Source organism: Equus asinus, chromosome 5 (assembly GCF_041296235.1).
Source record: "Equus asinus isolate D_3611 breed Donkey chromosome 5, EquAss-T2T_v2, whole genome shotgun sequence".
NCBI lineage: Eukaryota > Metazoa > Chordata > Mammalia > Perissodactyla > Equidae > Equus > Equus asinus.
This window is the reverse complement of record NC_091794.1, coordinates 99473247-99493158: the sequence shown is the minus strand read 5'-3', so window position 1 is coordinate 99493158 and position 19912 is coordinate 99473247. Positions and strand designations below refer to the sequence as shown.

General features: G+C 51.9%; 1 protein-coding gene across 6 annotated transcripts in view; it reads right to left on the bottom strand.

The window, feature by feature from the left end:
* Window positions 1-19912, bottom strand: part of TMCO4 (transmembrane and coiled-coil domains 4) — an 89987-nt gene that overhangs the window by 52389 nt on the left and 17686 nt on the right. For all 6 annotated transcript variants that reach the window (XM_044769854.2, XM_044769856.2, XM_044769855.2 and 3 more), the window contains 3 exons: window positions 16940-17114; window positions 16182-16209; window positions 4193-4325 (listed from right to left, as the gene is read on the bottom strand). In XM_044769854.2, the coding sequence (XP_044625789.2) occupies window positions 4193-4325; window positions 16182-16209; window positions 16940-17114 (336 nt within the window). The remainder of the gene's footprint in view (window positions 1-4192; window positions 4326-16181; window positions 16210-16939; window positions 17115-19912) is intronic.

The following is a 19912-nucleotide window of genomic DNA, read 5'->3' as shown; positions in this document are numbered from 1 at the left end:
AGTACCACTGTAGTGACTGATGTCAAGCACGAAAGTAGAACCACGACTGTTTGTCTCCCTCCCTCCCTCCCTCTGCCCTGAGGATAGTGTCACGTCTCCAGCATGACACTCAGGCCCTCTGCAACCTGGTCCGGGCCTCCTTCACAGCCTTATCACTCCCTAACTTACACTTTACCTTCCAGAAACACTGAGCTGCCTGCCGGCACACTGCCTAGCCTCAGTACCTGTGTTCCTGCCGGTCCGCAGCTGCCGAGGACCTTCTCACCTCCCTTTGTCTAGCTAAACAGTATTCATCCTTCAAGAGTCACCTCCTCCAGGAAGCCTGCCTGAGCCCCAAGCTTACCTAACTGCCCAGACTCTGGGCCCCTCTAACTTTCTGTACTGTATTAGTCCAGAATTCTAGATCATCGATTTTCAAAGGGTGGGCTTTGCATCAACTGCACGAGCATCCTCACAGGGCAGCTGTTCAAGGCACAGCTTCCTGAGCTAGAAGCTAGGGGGCCTGGGGGTAAGGAAACTGCCATAACCAGCTCCTCCAGGCATCTGCTGCATCTCAGGCTTGAGAATCCCAGGGCCAAACCTTCAGGGCATCGACGAAGCCGTCTCTGCTCCGCACCCTCAGCAGCTTGCCCTGGACTTGGACCCGGAGGCTGCGCAGAGATGTTTCTCCAACAGGACGTAAGCATCCCGACAAGCACTGGGCGTGACCCTCTTCCCGCAGTGATCTCTTCCCCGACTCACTGTCCGCATCCATGAAAACCAGAGGGGCACGGAGTGGACATTTTGGCTAAATAAAATATTTAGCCAGAGTATAGGCTGATCACCATCAAGAATGAAACTTCCGGGATATTTGGACAAATCTGAAATGTCATAAAATCTTAATGATTACTACAGATTTATTATTAAGAACATAGTCAAATTCTTGAGTTGGTGCCCTTGATATTTCTCAGCACCATCTGCTTCTAGGCCGTTCCTACAGCGACATCTGCATATCTCTGATACTGGACAGTCATTGCTTCTAATTGAGTCCACGGAGGGAGAAACTCATAGCCTAAGCGGAATAAAATAACTGAAGAGTGAGTGCAGTTCTCGACGGCTGTTTTAGTTAAATGCCTGAATGCCGTTGTATCAAATGACTTCTACAAAGATCAGGTGGATGACACACTCTCATCTCTAATATTCCGCTTTGCATTATTATTTAAATGTTTACAAACATCTGCTGAATCAAAAAGAATATTTTTCCTAACATTATTTAGCTACGGCATTCTCAATGCCCATCGGAACTGCCAGTCCATTTCCCTATTTATTTAAGTACTTGAACGTTCTGAATAACTGCTTTGTACACCAAAGGAATAGCTTTCCCAGGCATCATTAATTATCACAGCGCTTGACTCCTGCAGTTACTCCAGTTGTCTGACTGACTTTCAACATCGAGAGCACAAGAGGAGACGCCCGCTCTGAGTTACATCTACAACGCTTCCTGTATTTGCGAGTGAGAGTCCAGAGCGCGACACTCAATTCAAATGATGCCCAGTTCCTATTACTGACTGTGCCCGCTGGTTAAAGACCGTGGCAATCTATGCCATCATACAGTCACTGGCCACACTCATCTTCTCGGATGCCAGAAAAAACCTTGAGTTGGCGTTCCATGCCAGCCTTCCAAGACAGAGGCTGAAGTCAAAATGCAGATTTGGGCCAAATCCCAGGCTGAAGCCACAGATACCTAGCGAAGAGCCAGCCCCCCAGACTGCCCATCTCATGGATCCACGAATAAACTTCCCTCTCTGCTATCTCATCTCCCATGGAGGGTGTTCTCTATCCTTATCATCCTCACCACCTTCTTTTTTTAAATCACCTGCTCCAGTAGATAGAGAGGGAGAGCTTATCTCTGGGAGCCACTTTCCTAGTAAAAGCTCAGAGAGCCCCATAAAAGAATTATCTTTAGTGCTTTGTTTAGAATTAAGGAGGAACCTGGGCTTGCCAACCACGCCTTGAGGAATACAGTAAGTGACATTCAGACTGGCTGTGGTGGTTGAATCGGATGGCGCCACTGACCAGCTGTGTACTTTGGGCGAGTTACGTCACCCCTCTGACTTTCTGTTTCTTCCTCTGCAAAGCCCTCGGGGCATTGTTATGAGCACCAGACAAGACGACAACTTCTGCCTGCGTCTAGTAAGCACTCAATAAAAGTTATATGTGGACGACATTGTTCTGATGCGACCAGTATCGACTGTCAGGAGGGTGTTAGCTCATGTTTAGACCTACTACGTGCCAGGCACGGGTCCAAGCTTTGCATATGTATTAATGTACGTAATCTCTCAATAACCCTATGATGGAGGTACTACCATTATCCCCATGTTAGAGATAAGGAAACTGAGGCACAGAGAAGTGAAGTCATCAAACAAGTGGGGAAATGGCCTCAGGGCTCAGATGGGGACCCAAGAACAGAAAGCTGGTACAGCACACCCAGAACCCCAGCTGCAAACGGTCGTCTTGGGGTGCCAAGTGATAAGCTCACCTTGCAGACACACAAAACCTTAGAGTTAAAAGAAACCTACGTATAATTCGATCCTCTATTTGTACAGGTGAAAAATGGGTGCTGGTGCCCAGAGAGGGAAAGCGACGTGCCCAGGGCCACACAGAGACTTAGCAGGATCAAAACCGAGAACCAGGTCTCCTGGCTGAACAGTTGCTATGCTTTCCCTGGGTCTCAGACCCTTCCAGAGACCATCAGTAGAAGCTGAGAGGTCTCCAAAGTCCCTAAAATGGAATTAAAAATTTACACAGGTGGAATATTTTTCTGAGGAAAGGGCCCAGACATAGTTATAGCAGCAATGGTAACAGTATTACAATAATGATATTTACCAACTAGTTACTCAGTCCGAGGCTGGCTTGAAGCACTTCACACGTGGGAATTCACTTGAGCCACACAAGAACCTTACAAGCAGGGTGCTATGATTATCCTCATTTTGCAGGTGAGGACACTGAGGCCCAGAGAAGTTAAACAACTTGCCCAAGACCACACAGCTGGTAAGCGGCAGAGCTGAGCCGTGTTAGAACTTCTGTTTCACAGATTCCCTGACCTGGCATCACTGGTATTAGCTGAACAAATCCTCTGGATAACATCTGTCCTTCCAATCAGAAGATTTCCAAGCAATAACCAAGAGTTTCCTTCATGTCAAGGCACGTACGATACTACCAATGCCCAGTATGTCCAAAGAATGTGGTCAGACCCTGTGATCATGTTAACCGGCCTGGATCAGGGGTTTCTTTATTGACACAGCTCTGGGAGTCAAAATGAGTCTGTTTTCAGGTTATTTTGACAGAACAAGTTTCCTCCTTTCTCAACGAAATGCCCCTTCCCTTTGTCCTACAAACCCTGGCAGGAGGGCGGCTCCAGTCCCCAATTTGGCTTCAGCACTGAATTCCCAACTGGGCTGGACTGGTGCAACCTGGCTGCTCAAAGGAAGCCATCAGGGCCGAACAAATCCCAAGGCTGGGAGACGCATCTGGTGCAAGGAGCCCGCGATCCGGCTACGATGGGATGGATTTACTGCTCGGGCATTAGATTAGTTCTGGCCAAGCTACCAGGATAACATCCCCTGCACACTCCTGACCACATGGAGGGCAGGGGCCTGTGGGGGAAGGCAGGGCTCACACCCACTGAGCAAGAGCTACGCATCAGCGCTGGGCCGAGCGCTTTATAACACAATCACGGTTGTTTTTCACAATGACCCTGGGAGGACTCTATCCTTATTCGCATTTTATAGACATGAATATTGTGGCTTGGTGGGGAGGGCACCTGCCTAAGGTCAAAAAGCAGATGGGTGTCAGAGGTGGGATTTGAACCCAGGCCACTGCAGCCCATGGACAAGATGTTATAAGAGCCTGAGGTGGAGCGAGGTGTTGGGGCCATGGGGTGTTAGAGTCACAGACGCTCGGTCCTTAGCAATCATTCATTCAATTCCCGTTTCCTACAAATGAGGACAGAGGCCCAGAGAGGGTAATTGACTTGTTAAGGTCACACAGCAAGTTAGTGACTGGACAGAGAGTCCTAGTGCTCCCTCCACCTCACAGCACCATGCAATGGGGGGGGGGGGCTAGCGCAGAGGGAATGCTGTTATCTGAAAAGTGCGCTCAAGTGGAAGTCCACGATTCCTGACAGCGGGGCTGGGGTCCAGGGCTCTCTTACTCAGATTCCTCCTCTTTGATTTCCTTCAGGCTCTCAAGGAACGTCTCTTCAAGGAGATCCAGCTCTGCCAAGGGCACTCGGAGGAGAGAGGTCATGTGGCAAATGAGGACTCGGGCCCGCGCGTCATAGTGCCCTCGAAAGAGAGAGACAGACAGGCAGAGAATCAGCTTAGCTGTTAAGCAGAGATGTTAACAGCAGTGTAACTGCTGAAACGCAAACCCTGGAAACATCCTCAACGCGCAGCCCGTGAGAACCAGGCACTGAAACAACAGCACAGCTTCCTAGACGGAATACGGCGCGACTATCAAAAATACTAACCTGAAGCCAGGTGGTATTTTTCACCAGGCAAATCAGCAAAGATCATTTTTTCAAATCCCAAAGCTGTCAGAGGGGTGATGAAAATGGGTGCTCGCACACATCCCTGGCGGGAGAGAGCACTGACGTAAACCGTAAAACTGAAGGGCAACCCGACAACACGTACCAGAAACATAAGAAAATGTGCATCCCCCCAAGCACGGAGACAGAAAGGCGAACGGTGGTTACCAGGGGCTACGGGGCGGGGGGCAGCGGGAGTCAGTGTTTAATGGGGCGGTTTCAGTTTTGCAAGATGGGAAGAGTTCCGGAGACGGCTGGTGGCAATGGCTGCACAACAATGCAAATCTACTTAATGCCACTGAACCATAGCCTTAAAGAGGGGCAAGACGCTAAATTGTATGTTATCTGTATTTTACCACAATAAAAAAAAAAAAAATGGGAAAAAGACGTGCCTCCCCTTCGGCCCAGGAATTCCATTTCTGGAATTCTTAAGAAAACAATCCTAAATGTAGAAAATATTTAGTAAATAAAGGCTCTCCTGCTGCATTTATAACATGAAAGTGGAAATAATCTGGAGGTTTCTAGCACCAGGGGATTAATTAAGTAACCTACAGCACATCCACCCAGTAGAAAATAAGTCATAAAGAGATTCCTAAGAAAAGTTGGTAATATCTGAAAAAAAAATCCCTATGCAATGGAACAAATTTTAACAATGGATAGAAGATTTTCTTGATAATATGCCATAGGTTCCCAAGTAAGAGAGAAAAAAAAGCACTGCATGGGAAAAAAGAAAAAAGTAATACGTCAAATGTGATTTTTTTTGCCTTTTCAAAATTATCCATAACGAATTTGGGTTAATTTTATAATTGGAAAAATTAATCTATCCAAATTCAACCAAAGGCGGTCTGTCCAAGCTCTATTTACATAGCCCAAAAGCCTGTAAGAATGGGGTAATACCTGGTTAGTACGGAATGGGGCATCTGGAAGGGGGCAAATGAAACCGGCCCTGTTGGAGGGACTTCTGTCTTCAGGTAGCACACCAATGGGCGGATCCCACCCAAAATGCCCCTCTTCTACCAAGACTGAGTCCATGACCAACCTAAGCTGATAAACCCCAGCCCATTTGCCAGACAGTGGGCCCCTGTGTGGCATAAAGGACCCACTCGGGTGCCCCACCTCGGAACACAACACCCAGAGACCCAGAATCCCCACCATCCTCCCCTCCCTTTCCCTCACAGCCAAAGTCTTTGAGACTGTTCCAGTTTATCTACAAACACCGCTACCGCATCCATGTCGCTTCTTCCCATCCCCTGCCAGGAGGGTGCCTTATCTGACTGGGACCTGTCTGGTATTCTCTGTTCTCTCCAGACCCACCTGCCTGGCTGCTCCTTCACGTGGTGAGCTTAGCGGGCAGCCAGTTCCCTCGGGGTGGGGCACCTTGGCACACTCCACCCGCCAAACTGCGGCCACATCCTCCAGTCATCAGCTGATACTGGAGCTCCCTCTGCCTCCCTGCTTCGAAATCTCCCAGCCGGTTCCAAACTCTGGGGAGGACAAGAGGGGTGTTACTCTGACCCAGCGAGCGCCACCCCTTCAGAGATTCTGGTTCAGCCGGTCTGGGATGGGATTGTCTCTGAACGTGCACAGTGAGCATTGAGAACCACGGGTCTGAAGCCCTGGAGTGGGAGGAACAGAACTGCTGTCATTGCTGATTCTCCTCCCAGGTCTCCCTCCCTCCAGACTCTAACTCTCCCTCCTCGGTTCCTCCCCAACCCCAGAAATGTCTCACATCTGGAGATGGGACTCCAGTCAGGGCTCCTGACACTTTACTCTCTTCTTTCCTTGGCGATAACGTAGACCTGAAATCTGTCATGATTAGAACCAAATCCAAATCCTACTATGACCTACAAGGCCCAGGCCAACTGCATGACCTCCCCTTGTAGAAGCTTCTAGAAGGTTCCAGCTACAGAGCCTTTGCACTTTGCTGTTCTCCTTCCTTGGTGATAATGTAGACCTGAAATCTGTCATGATTAGAACCAAATCCAAACTCTACTATGACCTACAAGGCTCCTGACCAACTCCATGACCTCTCCTTCTAGAAAGTTCTAGAAGGTTCCAGCTACAGAAACTTTGCAGTTGCTGTTTCCAATTCCTGGAAGGCTCATTGCCCCAATCTTCACGTGGGGCTCCTCCTCATGCAGTCTCTGCTCACACGCCCCCTGCCCAGAAAGGCTGTCCTGTCCGCTCCTTCCCTGGTGCCCTCCACCCTTCCCCCTGCATTTGGTTCCTCACAGGGCCCACCACTCTCCGATATCCTATCTGATTTTTTTGTTTGTCTCTCCCCCTGAAATATAAACTTTATAAGGCTAGTCTTTTTTCACTGCTGTCTCGCCAGTCCTTAGAATAATGCCTGGCACAAAGAATAAATGTTCAGTTAACGACTGGATACACTGGGTAGGAATTCTATTTGTGCGTCCAACCTTGGGCAAACAGCTCATCCTTGCTCAGGTGGAAACAGAAACAGCAAGACTCACCTCACAAAGTTTTGAGGATTCAATTAAATAATGCAGGAGAGACTCTTGGTCTAGGATGGGCCCTTATGACTGTGGCAGAATTGGACTCCTCTGACGGGTGTCTGCACTGCTGGGCAATAAGAGGATACTAGAGTAGCACTGGCTAGGCTTCAACACGACACAGCTCCCCAAATCCTGAAGTTTGAGGTTTCAGCTTCTACAAAATAAACCAGTCCCTTCCTTGAACCAGGGTCCTCAGAGCGGGTCGTTGTCCGGCAGCATTTGCCCAGCTGCCCGTGACTGCTGCCCGAGAAGGGGAACCAGCCGTCTACGTGCCAGGGAGCAGACAACCCCGAGTCGTGTCTTGGGGTTATGAGGTCAGCTAAAGCTCCACCAACAGAGGAGCTCCCTACTCCCTCACAGGGTCACAGACTATCGCACCTGGGTGATAATCGAGCTGTGGAAACTAACCAAGCCTTGGTGACGGTGATTAATTGGTGGCAATCATAATCATACTCCACTGGTCAAGGCCGCAGTGATTCAGCTCCTGGAATACAGGCTGCCAAGTGCACAGGTGATTACGGTCCCAAGGCAGCCAGGCACGGGGCTCGGGGACATTGCCCCGTGTGAGGGTCATTTCAAGGTGGTGGGTGATGAAGGAAGGGCAGGCATCCCAGGCTGCCCGGGACACTGGGGTTCTCTGGTCTTGGCTCTACCGCCAACTTGCCAGGAGGCAACTCCCTCCTCAAGGGCTTATCTATCCTTTCTTGGGGCTCAGGCCAAAACCCTTGGCACTGTTCTTGATTCTTCTCATTTCCCCACCCTCAACATCCAATCTACCAGCTAATGCTGACGGCTGCGCCTCCAAAATATATCCTGAGTGTGACCACTGCACTCCCTCTCCACTGCCATCACCTGCCACTGCCACCGTGACCGCCATCGCTCTTCAACTGCCAGCCGTCTCATTGGGTCTCATCTTTCACTCTTGTCCCTGCACACTATTTGCCACACAGCAGCCGGAAGGATAAATCAAATCTGACCATGTTCTCTCCCCAAACTTAAAACTCTCCAACGGCTCCTCAATGCACTTAGAATAAAATTCACATTTCTTCCCACTGTTTGCGAGGCTGCAGGTTATCTGGCCCCATCCTGCCACCTTCTTCCACCTCACTTTCTACCAGTCCCTGTTTCATGCAGGAGTATCTATCCTGCCAAGAAGCCAAGCTCATTCCTACCCCAGGGCCTTTGCACTTGCTGTTCTAACTAGAAAGCTCCTCCCCTAGAGCTCTGCCTGGCTGGTCCCTTCTCATTGGTCAGATTTCAAATATTACCTCCTTAGAGAAGCCATCAGCCTCTAAAGCAGAGCAGCACACCCCCACTCACTCTGTTCCTACCACTGCAACATCTGTGGGTAGTTAACTGTCTGGCTTTCCCCGCCAGAATGTCAGTCCACCAGAGCAGGAAGCTTTCTTTCGTTCCTTATTGTGTCTCGGTGCTCAGGATGATGCCTGGCAACTAAGATGTTGGCTCTTTAACTAACGAAGCTCTCCCTTGTCTGCCAGCATTCTCCGAAGCGCTCACCCACACCAACCAGCACAACACACCCTGTCCTGCGTCCCTTGTCCAGCCCAGCCCTACTCTGTTTCCAGTCCCCTCTGAGTCCTGCTCCCCAGGGGACAGGGAGAGAGTAGGCTTACCGGGTAAGGCCTCTCTTCTCCTCTGCGTGGGGTACTCTCCTACAGTGAGGAGTCACGCTTAAATGTCAGTCCTGACAACACCTGGAATACTCTCTCCTGATCTGCTCATCACTCAGTTCCTTCCTCAAGGGCCACCTCCTCAGAGAAGCCCTCCCTGACCCCACTCCACCTGCTTTCTGTTCCTTTCCCATGACGTATTTTCTTCTTGTCCTCATTTAAAACTGGATTTTTAAATTTGCCTACTTGTTTATTGTGTCTGCCCCGTAGACCAGAAGTTCCAGGTTAACTGCGCATCCTGAGCACCCAGGCCTGTGCCTAAAACAAAGCAGCTGTGTAATGATCTTTCTGTGAACCAAGAAGGGAATCTGTAGGAATGAGTGAGTGAGTGAATGAATGAATGAACGAAAGGATCTCTGTTGGGAGAGGTCCAGGATAAGGGAGGATGATTATGCTGGATGAGATCTGTATCCTCCTCCGGCAGAAACACCCTATAATTGATAATCACGTTAATTCTGGAAGCTTCATCTGCCCACTGCTCACTCTAAACTCCACTCGGTGTACCCTCCACATGGACTGACTTACTGAGTCCTCACACCCACCGAGGAGGCAGGTACTGTGAGTATCTCCGTTGAATCAGAAAGGAAACTGAGGGGCAGAGAGCTTAGGTCACGTTCCCAGGGTCACCCAGCTGGTGGGCAGTGAAGAGGACAGTCTGGCTGCAGAAGCCGTGCCTGGTCCCACCCAGGACCTGGGAACCGCGGCTATGAGATGGCAGGCACTGTCTTCCACACGTCTCCGAGCCCGCCCATCGCTTTCAGTTTCTGCTCCTTCCTCCTGACCTCCCTGTGCATCTGGTCAGGCCTTGACCTGCCCCCGCCTGCTCAGCAGTGGGATCGCGACATCCCCCACTGTTCCTGAGGGCTGTCCAGGTCTCAGGTCAGTGCCTGGGCCAGGGCTTGGAAACCCACCCGAAGGACCAAGCCAGAGGAGCTGTCTCCTGAGGTCCCTTCCAGCCCAGGGGTCTGAGGGTCAGCCTCAGGGTGCCAGTTCCCTCACACAGGAAGGGTTCTTCAAAAGTCCAAGGTCAAATGGACTTGAAACAGCCCCGCAGCAGCGTCTGCGCCACCATCTCTCAGTGACCTCGGGAGACAGGAGCCTGCGAGTCTCTGTGCACTTGAATCCAGACATGGTGACGTGGGGCCTTGAGAGGAAGATGACTCCTCCAATGGGAGGTCACAGGGGAGCTGGTGAAAATTCAGATTCCCAGGCCCCGCAGACCGGAGGTCTGGTGTGGGGCTCAGGAGTCTGTACAAATCTCGAGGATGCTGACAAAGAACCCAGCAACCAGGGTTCATCCATTCAGCAAGTGAGAAGTGAGCACCCGCTGTGCGTGCCAGGCCCTCTGCTGGGCAGTGGGAGTCATTCCACCGGACGATGTTTGCAATTTCACCACGACCAAAGACCAACATCTCACACCTTTCTGATCCACTGGGGAGGCAGGGTTTCAATTCAGTAATAAAGACCAGGCCAGAAGGCAGAGCCAGGTCTGCCTACGGTGAAGACTGTTAGGTCTCATGTGTGCATCTCTTCGGGTTCCAGGGCCCAGAGCTGACGCTCTCTTTGGATTGAGGGTACAGAGGGCAAAATTTATGACTCAATTTAAGTTTCCTGGGCGCCACAGACTCATTTTGCCTTAAATGGAAGTTTGAAACTTTGAAATGTGACCCTGGGTTATTTACTCAACCTCCTGAGCCTAATTTCCTCCACTGTGAGTGGGGACAACAGTACCCACACTTGTCACTGGTCTGAGGATTACAGACTATGCAATAATTCGCAATCTACGGAAAGGGCTAAGAAGACCAACTAGAATAACTTATTCTCTGTACCAAACACACACATAAACCCGCTCCACCAGAGATGGCCAAATTTGGGGTCCCAGAGCAGCCGTTCTCCACCAGGGACGTCTCTGCCCCACAGAGGACATTTGGCAACGTATGGAGACATTTTTGGTTGTCACAACTCAGGAAATGCTTCTGGCATCTAGCGAACAGAGGCCAGAGATGGTGCTACACACCCTACAATGCCCGGGGCGGCCCCACAACAAAAATGATCCAGTTGCAAACATCAACAATGCCAAGGGGAAGGAACCCTGGCTTAGGGTTACCAGCTCAGATTCGGTTTAGCCTTCAACATATACAAGACTTCGTTTTTTCAGTTGTGTGGGTAAAATGCTCTGTGGGTTGTTCCTGGATGAGGAGAAGAGAATTATTAGCACAAAAAAAATTCCGCCCAGCTGCCAGGATGGCATCATTTTGTGACTAAGATCCCAATACTGTCAGTAAAGGTCAACCTCCCAGGAGGTTCTGAGAAATGCAGCTTTTCGTGCTGAGTGCTGGGCTCGTTTCATGACTAATCACCCTGCCCTACACCCAGAGAGAAATCCAGCAGCACAGGGGCCTCCTCCTCCACTGTGTGAAGGAAGATGCCTTAACCCTCAAGTTCAGACACACCACCCTGCTCCGCATCCAAGCTCATCCTCTAAAGAAAGCCCACCCATCCACCCTTCTATCCATTCATCCTTTCATCTGTGCATCTATCCATCCTTCTAGAAATTCATGCACCCATCCATCCACCCATCCCTCACTCCCTCCCTCCATCCCTTCATCCATCCACCCATCTGTCACTCCCTCCCTCCATCCCTTCATCCATCCTTCCATCCATCCACTCATCCCTCACTCCCTCCCTCCATCCCTTCATCCACCCATTCATCTACCAACAAACACTAAATGCTCCTCATGTGTCTATCAGTGCTGTAGATAGTGGGATATGATGATGAACAGGCCAGGACAAGGGCCCTACTCTTATGGAGCTTGCGGGGAAGGACTTGAACAACTGGCCCAACTACGACACTGATGTTCTCCTTACAAGATCCTTGCCTGTGTTCTTAGAACCAAAGTCAGTTTCAAGGTCACACAACAAGAGGGTCTCAGAGACAGGACGAGAATCCAGGTTTCCTGATTCCCAGGGCTTTCCCATCTTACCACCCACCACCACCACCTCGGCGGTACTCGCAGCCTGCTTCCTGCGTGCCAGCTCTGTGCTGAGCAGCTTACATGGGTTACCTCACTTAATCCTCACCAGCACCCTATAAGGTAAAGACCACTGTTATTCCCATTTGACACCAGAGGAAACTGAGGCACAGAGACATTCAGTAACTTGCCAAGGTAGAACTTGAATTTTAACAACCTGGCAGGCTGACCCCCAAATGCTCCCAGTTCTTGGTCCCTGCTTCTTCATTAACATGGATAAAGAGTTGGACAAGACAACTGTCAGCAAGCCACTCCCAAGTCTGGGCCTCAGTTTCCCATCGAGGGTGGTCTGGATGATTTGAGGGTCCAGCTACTCCTGACCTAGCACCTGCTCCCATTGGGGTCCCAGTGTGCCACTAAAGCCGCTCCTGTTCCTAGCTGCCAGTACTTGATGGGGCTATCAGAGAAACCAAAGGTACCCCCCCGATGTTCTCAGAGTCTGGTAATATTTAGATCTGAGGTATTATCACATTCCTCTGTGGGTGCCTCTATATTCCCCACCCTTGTGGGTAAAATCTGCTAAGGTTTCGTTAGCAGCATTTGTTTCAGAATGTCCAGCTCTGCCACCTAGCAGCTTAGGCCCATGACTTCACCCCTCTAACCTCAGTTTGCTCATCTGTGAAGTGGGAGTGCCTACATTACAGGACAGCCGTGAAGATGAAATAAGATGATGTTTGACTGGGGCCAGGTGCAGTGACCAGTGTTAACAGGTGCTTAATGAGCGCTGGTTATTCTCGATAGAAATTTAAAAGGCAACGCTGGTTTAGATGCTGCTACGAGAACGCCCCTGGGAGGGCGTGAAGTACCAGGCAATGATGTAAGACAGGCGATTTTAAACCCACTCCAATTATTCTGCAAGAGCTGGGCCAAGGTCACGCCCAGCAAACAGGGTAAGTTAAGGTGTCCTAGGGGCTCACAGGTGCTCAGGAGGGTTTGTGGTTTGCAGCTGCGGACAGCAAGAGGGACAGGACAAACAGGACTCTCTGGGTGAGGAAAGGGAGAAGGTCAGGCAGACACAGGGGCACTGGGGCAGCTTCTCCTTTGACCCAGTGATGATGCAGTGGGATAAAGTACTGGCCTGGGGGGGCCGGAGACCTGGTTCTGACTCCCAGTCTGCCTCTGGCACTGTGTGCCTCCAGGAAAGCCACTTTCCCTCTCTGGGCCTCAATCTTTCCACCTGGGAAAATGAGAAGCTCATCCCAGATGACCTTGACCGTGTGAGTCTCAGGTCTGTGAAATGGGAGCAACAGCCTCAACCAGCCCTCAGGGGGCCGAGGGGGCTCAAGGCCTGCACAGCCCTTAGCAGCAGGCCGTGCGCACAGTGCACGCTCAACAACTGGTGGCTTTGTCGTTACGATGATAATAACACGAGAGTCTCTGTGCTGCGGTGCTGCTCTGCTCCCGGGCCACCGGAGCCCCAGACCTCCGTGCAAACCGAACCCCTTCCCCACGGGCACCCAGGAGGACCAGGAATTATGATCCTTCCCTTACTTCTGTTTAAAAAACAAAGTGATACAACTGAGCGTTCTCAGACCAAGCCCACCACTTCCTCGGGGCAAGCCACAGCCTCACGGGGTAAACAGAAGTATTGACTTAACGCCACCCCGGAAGGCAGGGGCTGGGCCCTGAGGCCCCATTCAGCTCTGAGATGTGGAGTTAAAATACTCTGTTTGGATGGAGTAGGGCCAAAAATACACCCTGGGGGTTGAGCCTAGGAGCTGCGCTTCGCAGACCGTAAAGTCCACGGGAACTGCCAGGACCTTGAGAACCCGCGGAGCCTGACTCAGGACGTCAGCGTTCTAACCTGAGGCTCCGCATTTCTAACAAAGCTCCCCACGCGGGTGCTGCTGGTCCATGGACCGCCCGTGAGTAGTAAGGGCTTATGGGTCCTTTTGTTTTTTTAATAACAAGGAAAATATATTCTTCTCCTAACAAGAAGCCCCTTGCAGATGGTGACCGTCCTGAACCAAGCTTTGCTAGCAGGCGAGCATGAGAAAACGGTTCCTATGGCCTGTGGTGTGGGCTGGAGGAAGTCCCAGCTCCCTATATTTAGGTCTCTGAAGACAAGTGCCAGGATTCCCGAGCCGGGATCCCGACACCCTGGCAGCTGGCATCACAACCAGAATTCCAGAGCTGAGACGTCACTTCTGATCGTTTTCTCTCCCACATCCTCCCAACCTGGTCTGGGAGCAGTTCTGCTGTCTCTTCTCAGAATGAGTCCTGGGTCCGCCCCTCGCCCCCAGAACCCCTGCTGCCCTCACTGAGGCCTGTGTCTCCTCACACCTGGCCGATGGGGATGCCTCCTTAAGTCCGCCCAGCCGAAATCCATCCTGCTCCCCTCCCCAGCTCAGCCCACCACGGCCGCCAGGGTGGCCCAAAGCCCTGCCCGTGGGCCCCTGCCCCACTGACCTTCCTCTGAGCACCCCTTCCTGCCTGTGCCCCTGCACAGGCTGTTCCTGCTCTCGAAATTCTGTCCTCCCACCCCCCACCCCCATGGGCCAGGTTCCGGCGGGGAGTTGGTGAAACTTTCCCCATTCCATGGTCGGGAGGTTGCTGGGATTTCATTTCCAATTTTGTGTCCTTCTCCCGGCCTGCCACCAGAATAAACATCGGAGGGCTTCCTGCTAAAACCTCTCACCAGCTCAGGAAACAGAAGCCACACGCACGGTAACAGGGGCCCCCAGGCAGAGAGGAGGTGGTGGGAAGCTGACGGGGAGCTAAGGGCAGGGAGGCGATCGATCGTGACGCAGCCCTGTAGTGATTTAATGGAGAACACCCTGAGGTGTGAAGTGGGTTGAATGGTGACCCCTCAAAATACAGCCACATCCTGGAACCTATGCATATGACCTTGTTTGGAAAAAGGGTCTTTGTCGATATAATTGGTTAAAGATCTCCAGCTGAGATCACTTTGTATAAAGTCCTTGTAGATCTACGCAGAGGAGAGGAAAGGGAGGAGAGGAGGTCAGGGAAGGCAGGGGCAGAGATTGGAGTGACGCACTCACAAGCCACTAAGTGCCTGGAGCCATCAGAAGCTAACAGAGGCACAAGGATCATCTCCTGTAGCCTTCAGAGGGAGTGACACCCTGCTGATGCTTTGCTTTCAGACTTCTGGCCTCCAGAACGGTGAGAGAATGAGTTTCTGTGGCTTTAAGACAATCAGTGTGGGGTAGTTTGTTCCGACAGCCCTAGGAAATGAATGTAGGTAGCATCCCTCACTGCCACTTACTGAGCAACCTCAGGTAAATTGCTTAACCTCTCTGAGCCAACTTCTTCATCTATAAAACGGGACAGTAAGGAGCCAGTCCTGATGGACTGGTGGTTGAAATTCCACGTTCTCTGCTTTGGCAGCTCGGGTTCGCTTCCCGGTGGTGGAACCACACCAACCATCTGTCAGCTGCCACGCTGCGGCGGCTCACACAGAAGAACCAGAAGGACTTACAACTAGGATGTACAACCACGCTTGGGGCTTTGGGGAGGAGAAAAAAGGGCAGTAAGATCTATCTCATTAATTCACTGAATGATGTTTACGGCGTGTGTGACCTGCAGGTGCTGGCTTAGAAGCACATGGTGAAGAAAACTGGACGGGTCCTGCCCACATGGAGCTTGGGGGCTGGAGGGGAAGCCAGTTACTAAGCAAAGAGGCAGGGAACCAGCTGTTCAACTGCAACCTTGGGTGACACGGAGCCGGGGGAGTGGCCTGGAGAGCTCCCTAAGGACTGCTGACGAGCAGAGGGAGGAGCGACAGGCAGAGCCAAGGGGCGAGAGGGGCATGAGGCTGTCCCACCAGCCAAAGGGCACATGCACAGATGCTACGGTGTCCCACGCAGGGCACTGAGGAGGCCAGTGTGGGATTGGGAGGGGAGTATGGTGAGAGATGAGGTATGGTCGGGGCCAGCCCGCCAGGGCCACCCAGAGGGGCTGGTCTTTCCCCTGAGTGCTGCCGGAGTCCCCAAGCAGGAGCCGGGAGGCAGTGTGGTCAGAGGTGCATCTGGAAAGATCATTCATGTTGCAGGGAAGAGAACAAACTGCTGGCCAGAGGGGCCACAGGACAACCAGTGAGGAGACCCTGCTGTCATCCAGGAGGGGGTGATAGTGGTCAGACAGGGTAGGGGGTGGAGACGGGAAGGGACCAGGTTCAGAGCGGCTTAGAAGGGAGAACCACGGGGCATAAATGAAACAACAGCCAGGAAGCACCAGCAGCACTCGGCACAAAGGAAGAGCTCCCCGGCTCCCCGACTAGACCGGGTTCCACTTCCTTTCTTCACCAAAAGGACCATGAGGGACCGGCCACAGCGGGCAACACGTATCACTGGCTTTACTGGCCAAAGGAGAAGACGAGCGCCCACAATGTACAGAACTTAGGAAATCAACTCACCATCCTTGAGTGAGAAGCTCAGAAGGTCCTGGGGGAAAAGTAACAGGAATTAGCAATTTGAAATGGAATCAGCCTGCTCATTCGACAAATATTTATTGACACTCACTCAGTGGGAGAACAAGGCAGACAAAATATCTCTGCCCTATATTCTAGGGTGAGCCAGACACACAAGCAGATAAAGAAAGAAACCAGCGTGTGAGAATTCCCGCAGTGACACGAAGGAGAGGGAGGGCCGTCGTAAATCTGCACACGTGACCCACCAACAGCCCATGTCAAGCTTCTGCCCGCTCCAACTGCACAGAGCAGGTGACTGACATGCCCATGGGCACACAGCAAAGCTCTGCTTCCGAAAAGAGGCACCGGAGCTTGGCGCTCAGGAGCATGGGCTCTGGAATCAGACTGCCCAGGTGCAAAGCCTGGCTCGGCCGCTTGTCAGCTGCACGACCTGGAACAAGTTACTTAACCTCTCTGTGCCTCACTTTTTCTCATCTAAAATGGAGATGATCATATTGCCTAGCTCCAAAAGTTGCTTTGAGAATTAAATGAGTGAATATTTGTAAAGGTACTAGCATCTAATAAGCACTCTTCAAGTAATAAATTAAATCAATAGTAAATATTTAATAATGATAATTTGATATTATCACATTGAATATTTTATCTTTCAACCACCCTGCCCCAAGGAAGTGATTTCCGACTGAGTTTGAAAGGAAATAAGCTTCTACTTCCCCCCGCAGACGCCCCCTGGGTGGAGGGTGTACCTGAATGATCACCAACGGGTTGTCCTTCAAGATGGGGTCCTTCAATAAAATCTGAGCAAACATGTCTGCTCCTTCGCCTCCCAGGCCGCTGGCAAAAGCTGTCATGGTTGGCAAGACGGCTTCAGACAACTCCAGCCACTTCACCAGGCCCGCCACAAACTCTGTGCAGAAGGAGCTGAAAGACAGACACGGCTCAGAGCCCACCGCTTCCCAGAACGTGCATCTTACAAGGCCCTGGGAGGTTTAGGTCAGATGCGTTCACGGACGAGAACAGCCGGCACGTACAGAAAGCCCGTGGTGACTGTGGGCCACCGAGTTCAGGGAGAGCCAAACACCCGACTTTAGCTTCTCCCCGACCAAAACTTTTACCAAACAGGCTGATAAGCCACAGGAAGGAGGTCAACGAGTAGCTACTGACCACACTCCCTGGGGCCAGCCTGAGCCGGGGGCTGCGCTGGAGGCGGAGGATCAAAGATGAGCAAGATGCAGCCTCTGATGAGAAACTCACAGCAGGGTGGAGGCAGGGACGTAACTAACCGATCCTAGGGCCGTGATACGCTAGGACAGAGGCAGGAGTCAAGTCCCCATGAGTCCAGAGAGGGAGCCCCCGATCGACCTGCATAGGCAGCGGGCAGCGACGAGCAAAGGCTTCCCACAGAAGGAGATCTGCTGCTGCTGGAAATCCCCGAGGACGTGCTTCCTGGGAAAGTCAGCTGCGACAGAAGGGGATAAAGTGCAGACGAAGAGTCTGTCCTCCCACCGTGCCCACTGCCACCACGGGGTCTCTGTCCACGGCGTGCATTTGAGTTGAGGCCCACAGGAGTCCCTGGGTGGGGGGATGGGTGGGGCACTCCAGGGGAGAAGGCGCCCCAGGAGCTGCGACACAGGAGCGGGTAGCACACAGCATTTTGGGGACTGTGGCCAAGTCCACATCAGGCTTGGATTCACAGCTGCCACTTGTGGCAGTGAGAGCGCTGGAGCAGGTGGCTGTGGATGCGGAGCTGGAGAGTCAATCAGGAGGTGATCATATGCGTCCAGAGAAAAGGCTGAGACCTAGAAGCCAGGTCTATCTCCAAACCAGTGCCCCAGCCTGCCTCACCTGCCCTGTCCTGGTGCATCCCCCCCGGGTTCTGCACCCCACATTCTGACCACATCAGGGTGGAATCAGGCCTCCCAGAAACAAACAGAGCTCCCTGGTGGTGGGGACGATCCCAGGATGCTCCCTGTCTGCACCACTCGGCCTGGCCCCCAGGGCTCCCAGGCAGCCCGGCCATCCCAGTCCTCAGAGCTGCTGGGGCTGAAACCCGAGTGGAGAGACCTCTGCAGGCCGGGGTCCGCTATGGGAGTGGTGAAGGACTCAGGCACTAATCCTGGCCCCATTGCTGCCATGGTCCAGGTCCCAGCTCTGGTCCCAGGAAGCAGCTCTGAAATGGAGATGATTAGGGATCCCCTTGCATTCAACACCTGTAGGAGGGCAGGGAGGATGCAGGCCTGGGCAGGGGAGCTGTCGAGCTGCGATGCAGCCTCAACGGAAAACTCAGCCGACCCTGCAGGGGTTTCTGAAGATGGGCTGGCCCTTCAGAGCTGCCCCTGGTGGGCGAGAGGGCAGGCCTTTATACCCCCACATCGGCCAGTCATTGGACAAAGGCCACCTCAGGAAAGGGGGCAGAACCTGGGGCGAGGTGGCTCTCTCCAGCTGAGGCAGGCCCAGGCTGTGTGGGCAGCCCTCTCAGCAGCTGGGGAGAGCCCTTCACTCCTGAAGGGAGAGCTGAGCGACGGAGCACCTTGCAAAAGTAACCTGACCTCTCTGTGCCTCAGCTTCCTTATCTGCAAAGGGGTTTAAGAGACCAATTTCATTAAGTGGTTTGAGGATTAAATGAGATGATACATAGAAAGCATCAGGGCGGGGCTGGGCCTGAGTAGATGCTCAGCTGAGGTCAGCTAGCATCATTACTTTTATTTATAAGGTGACCCAGAGGAGAATGGGGTTCAGAGTTGGGCTCTGATGCCCGATGCTCTGGGGGTGTCCTGGCTCTCTCCGTGACTGGCTTCATGCCCCTACTTCGCTTCTCGTAGCTCCATTTTCCTCTGCTGTAAAATGCAGATGATAACAGGACTTGCCTCAAAGGTTGGTCGGAAAGATTAAATGATAGGGTAACAGCACTGGCACCTGATAACCTTAGCTCCTCAGTAAATGTTAGCTACTGCGTTGCAGCTATTATAACTTACCCCACTGCAATTGCTGGGGTTATCTCAGGATGGCATGTGGGTGTGTCCCGGGGGCAGGAGTTGATTAAGTGAATTGCACACAACTTAGGGGAAAACTTATATGCAGAAAGGGCTCAGGGCAACAGCACGGCCTGGCCCTGCGTCCAGGAAGAAAGTCTTGGATGGAGAGAAGCATCTCATAACGAGAACGGAGGGGTAAAGAGCACAAACTCTGGTTCCAATGCCAGCTCTGTCACTAGTTATGTGATCTTGGACAAGTTACTTAACCTCTCTGTGCCTCAGTTGCTTTATCTGTAAAACAGTGGTGATAATGATGAGACCCATTGCATGGGGCTGTTGAAAGGAATAACTAAGTTAACATTTGTCACGTGCTTAGAAAAATACCTGGCACAGATAAAGCACTAGATACGTGTTTCTTTCAATGAACAAATGAATGACTAAAGTGGCAGTACAGTAATCTATCAGATAACACAGCATTTTAGATCAGCTGGGTAATCGCTTCTAAAGCGGTTAGGGGTCTAGTCGAGATGCATGAAAATCAGCAGCAACACTGACAACAAATGACAACCACAGAGCCACTCTCCATCCCTCCGTCCCTGCGTGAAGTGCTTCCGACACATGGCCTGTGTCTGTTGACCCCACAAGGGAGGGAGGTTCTATTTTTATCCCCATTCTAGAGATAAGGACACTCAGACCCTGACCCCAGAGGCCACGCTTAACCCCTGCGGACCCTGCCCCTCCCTG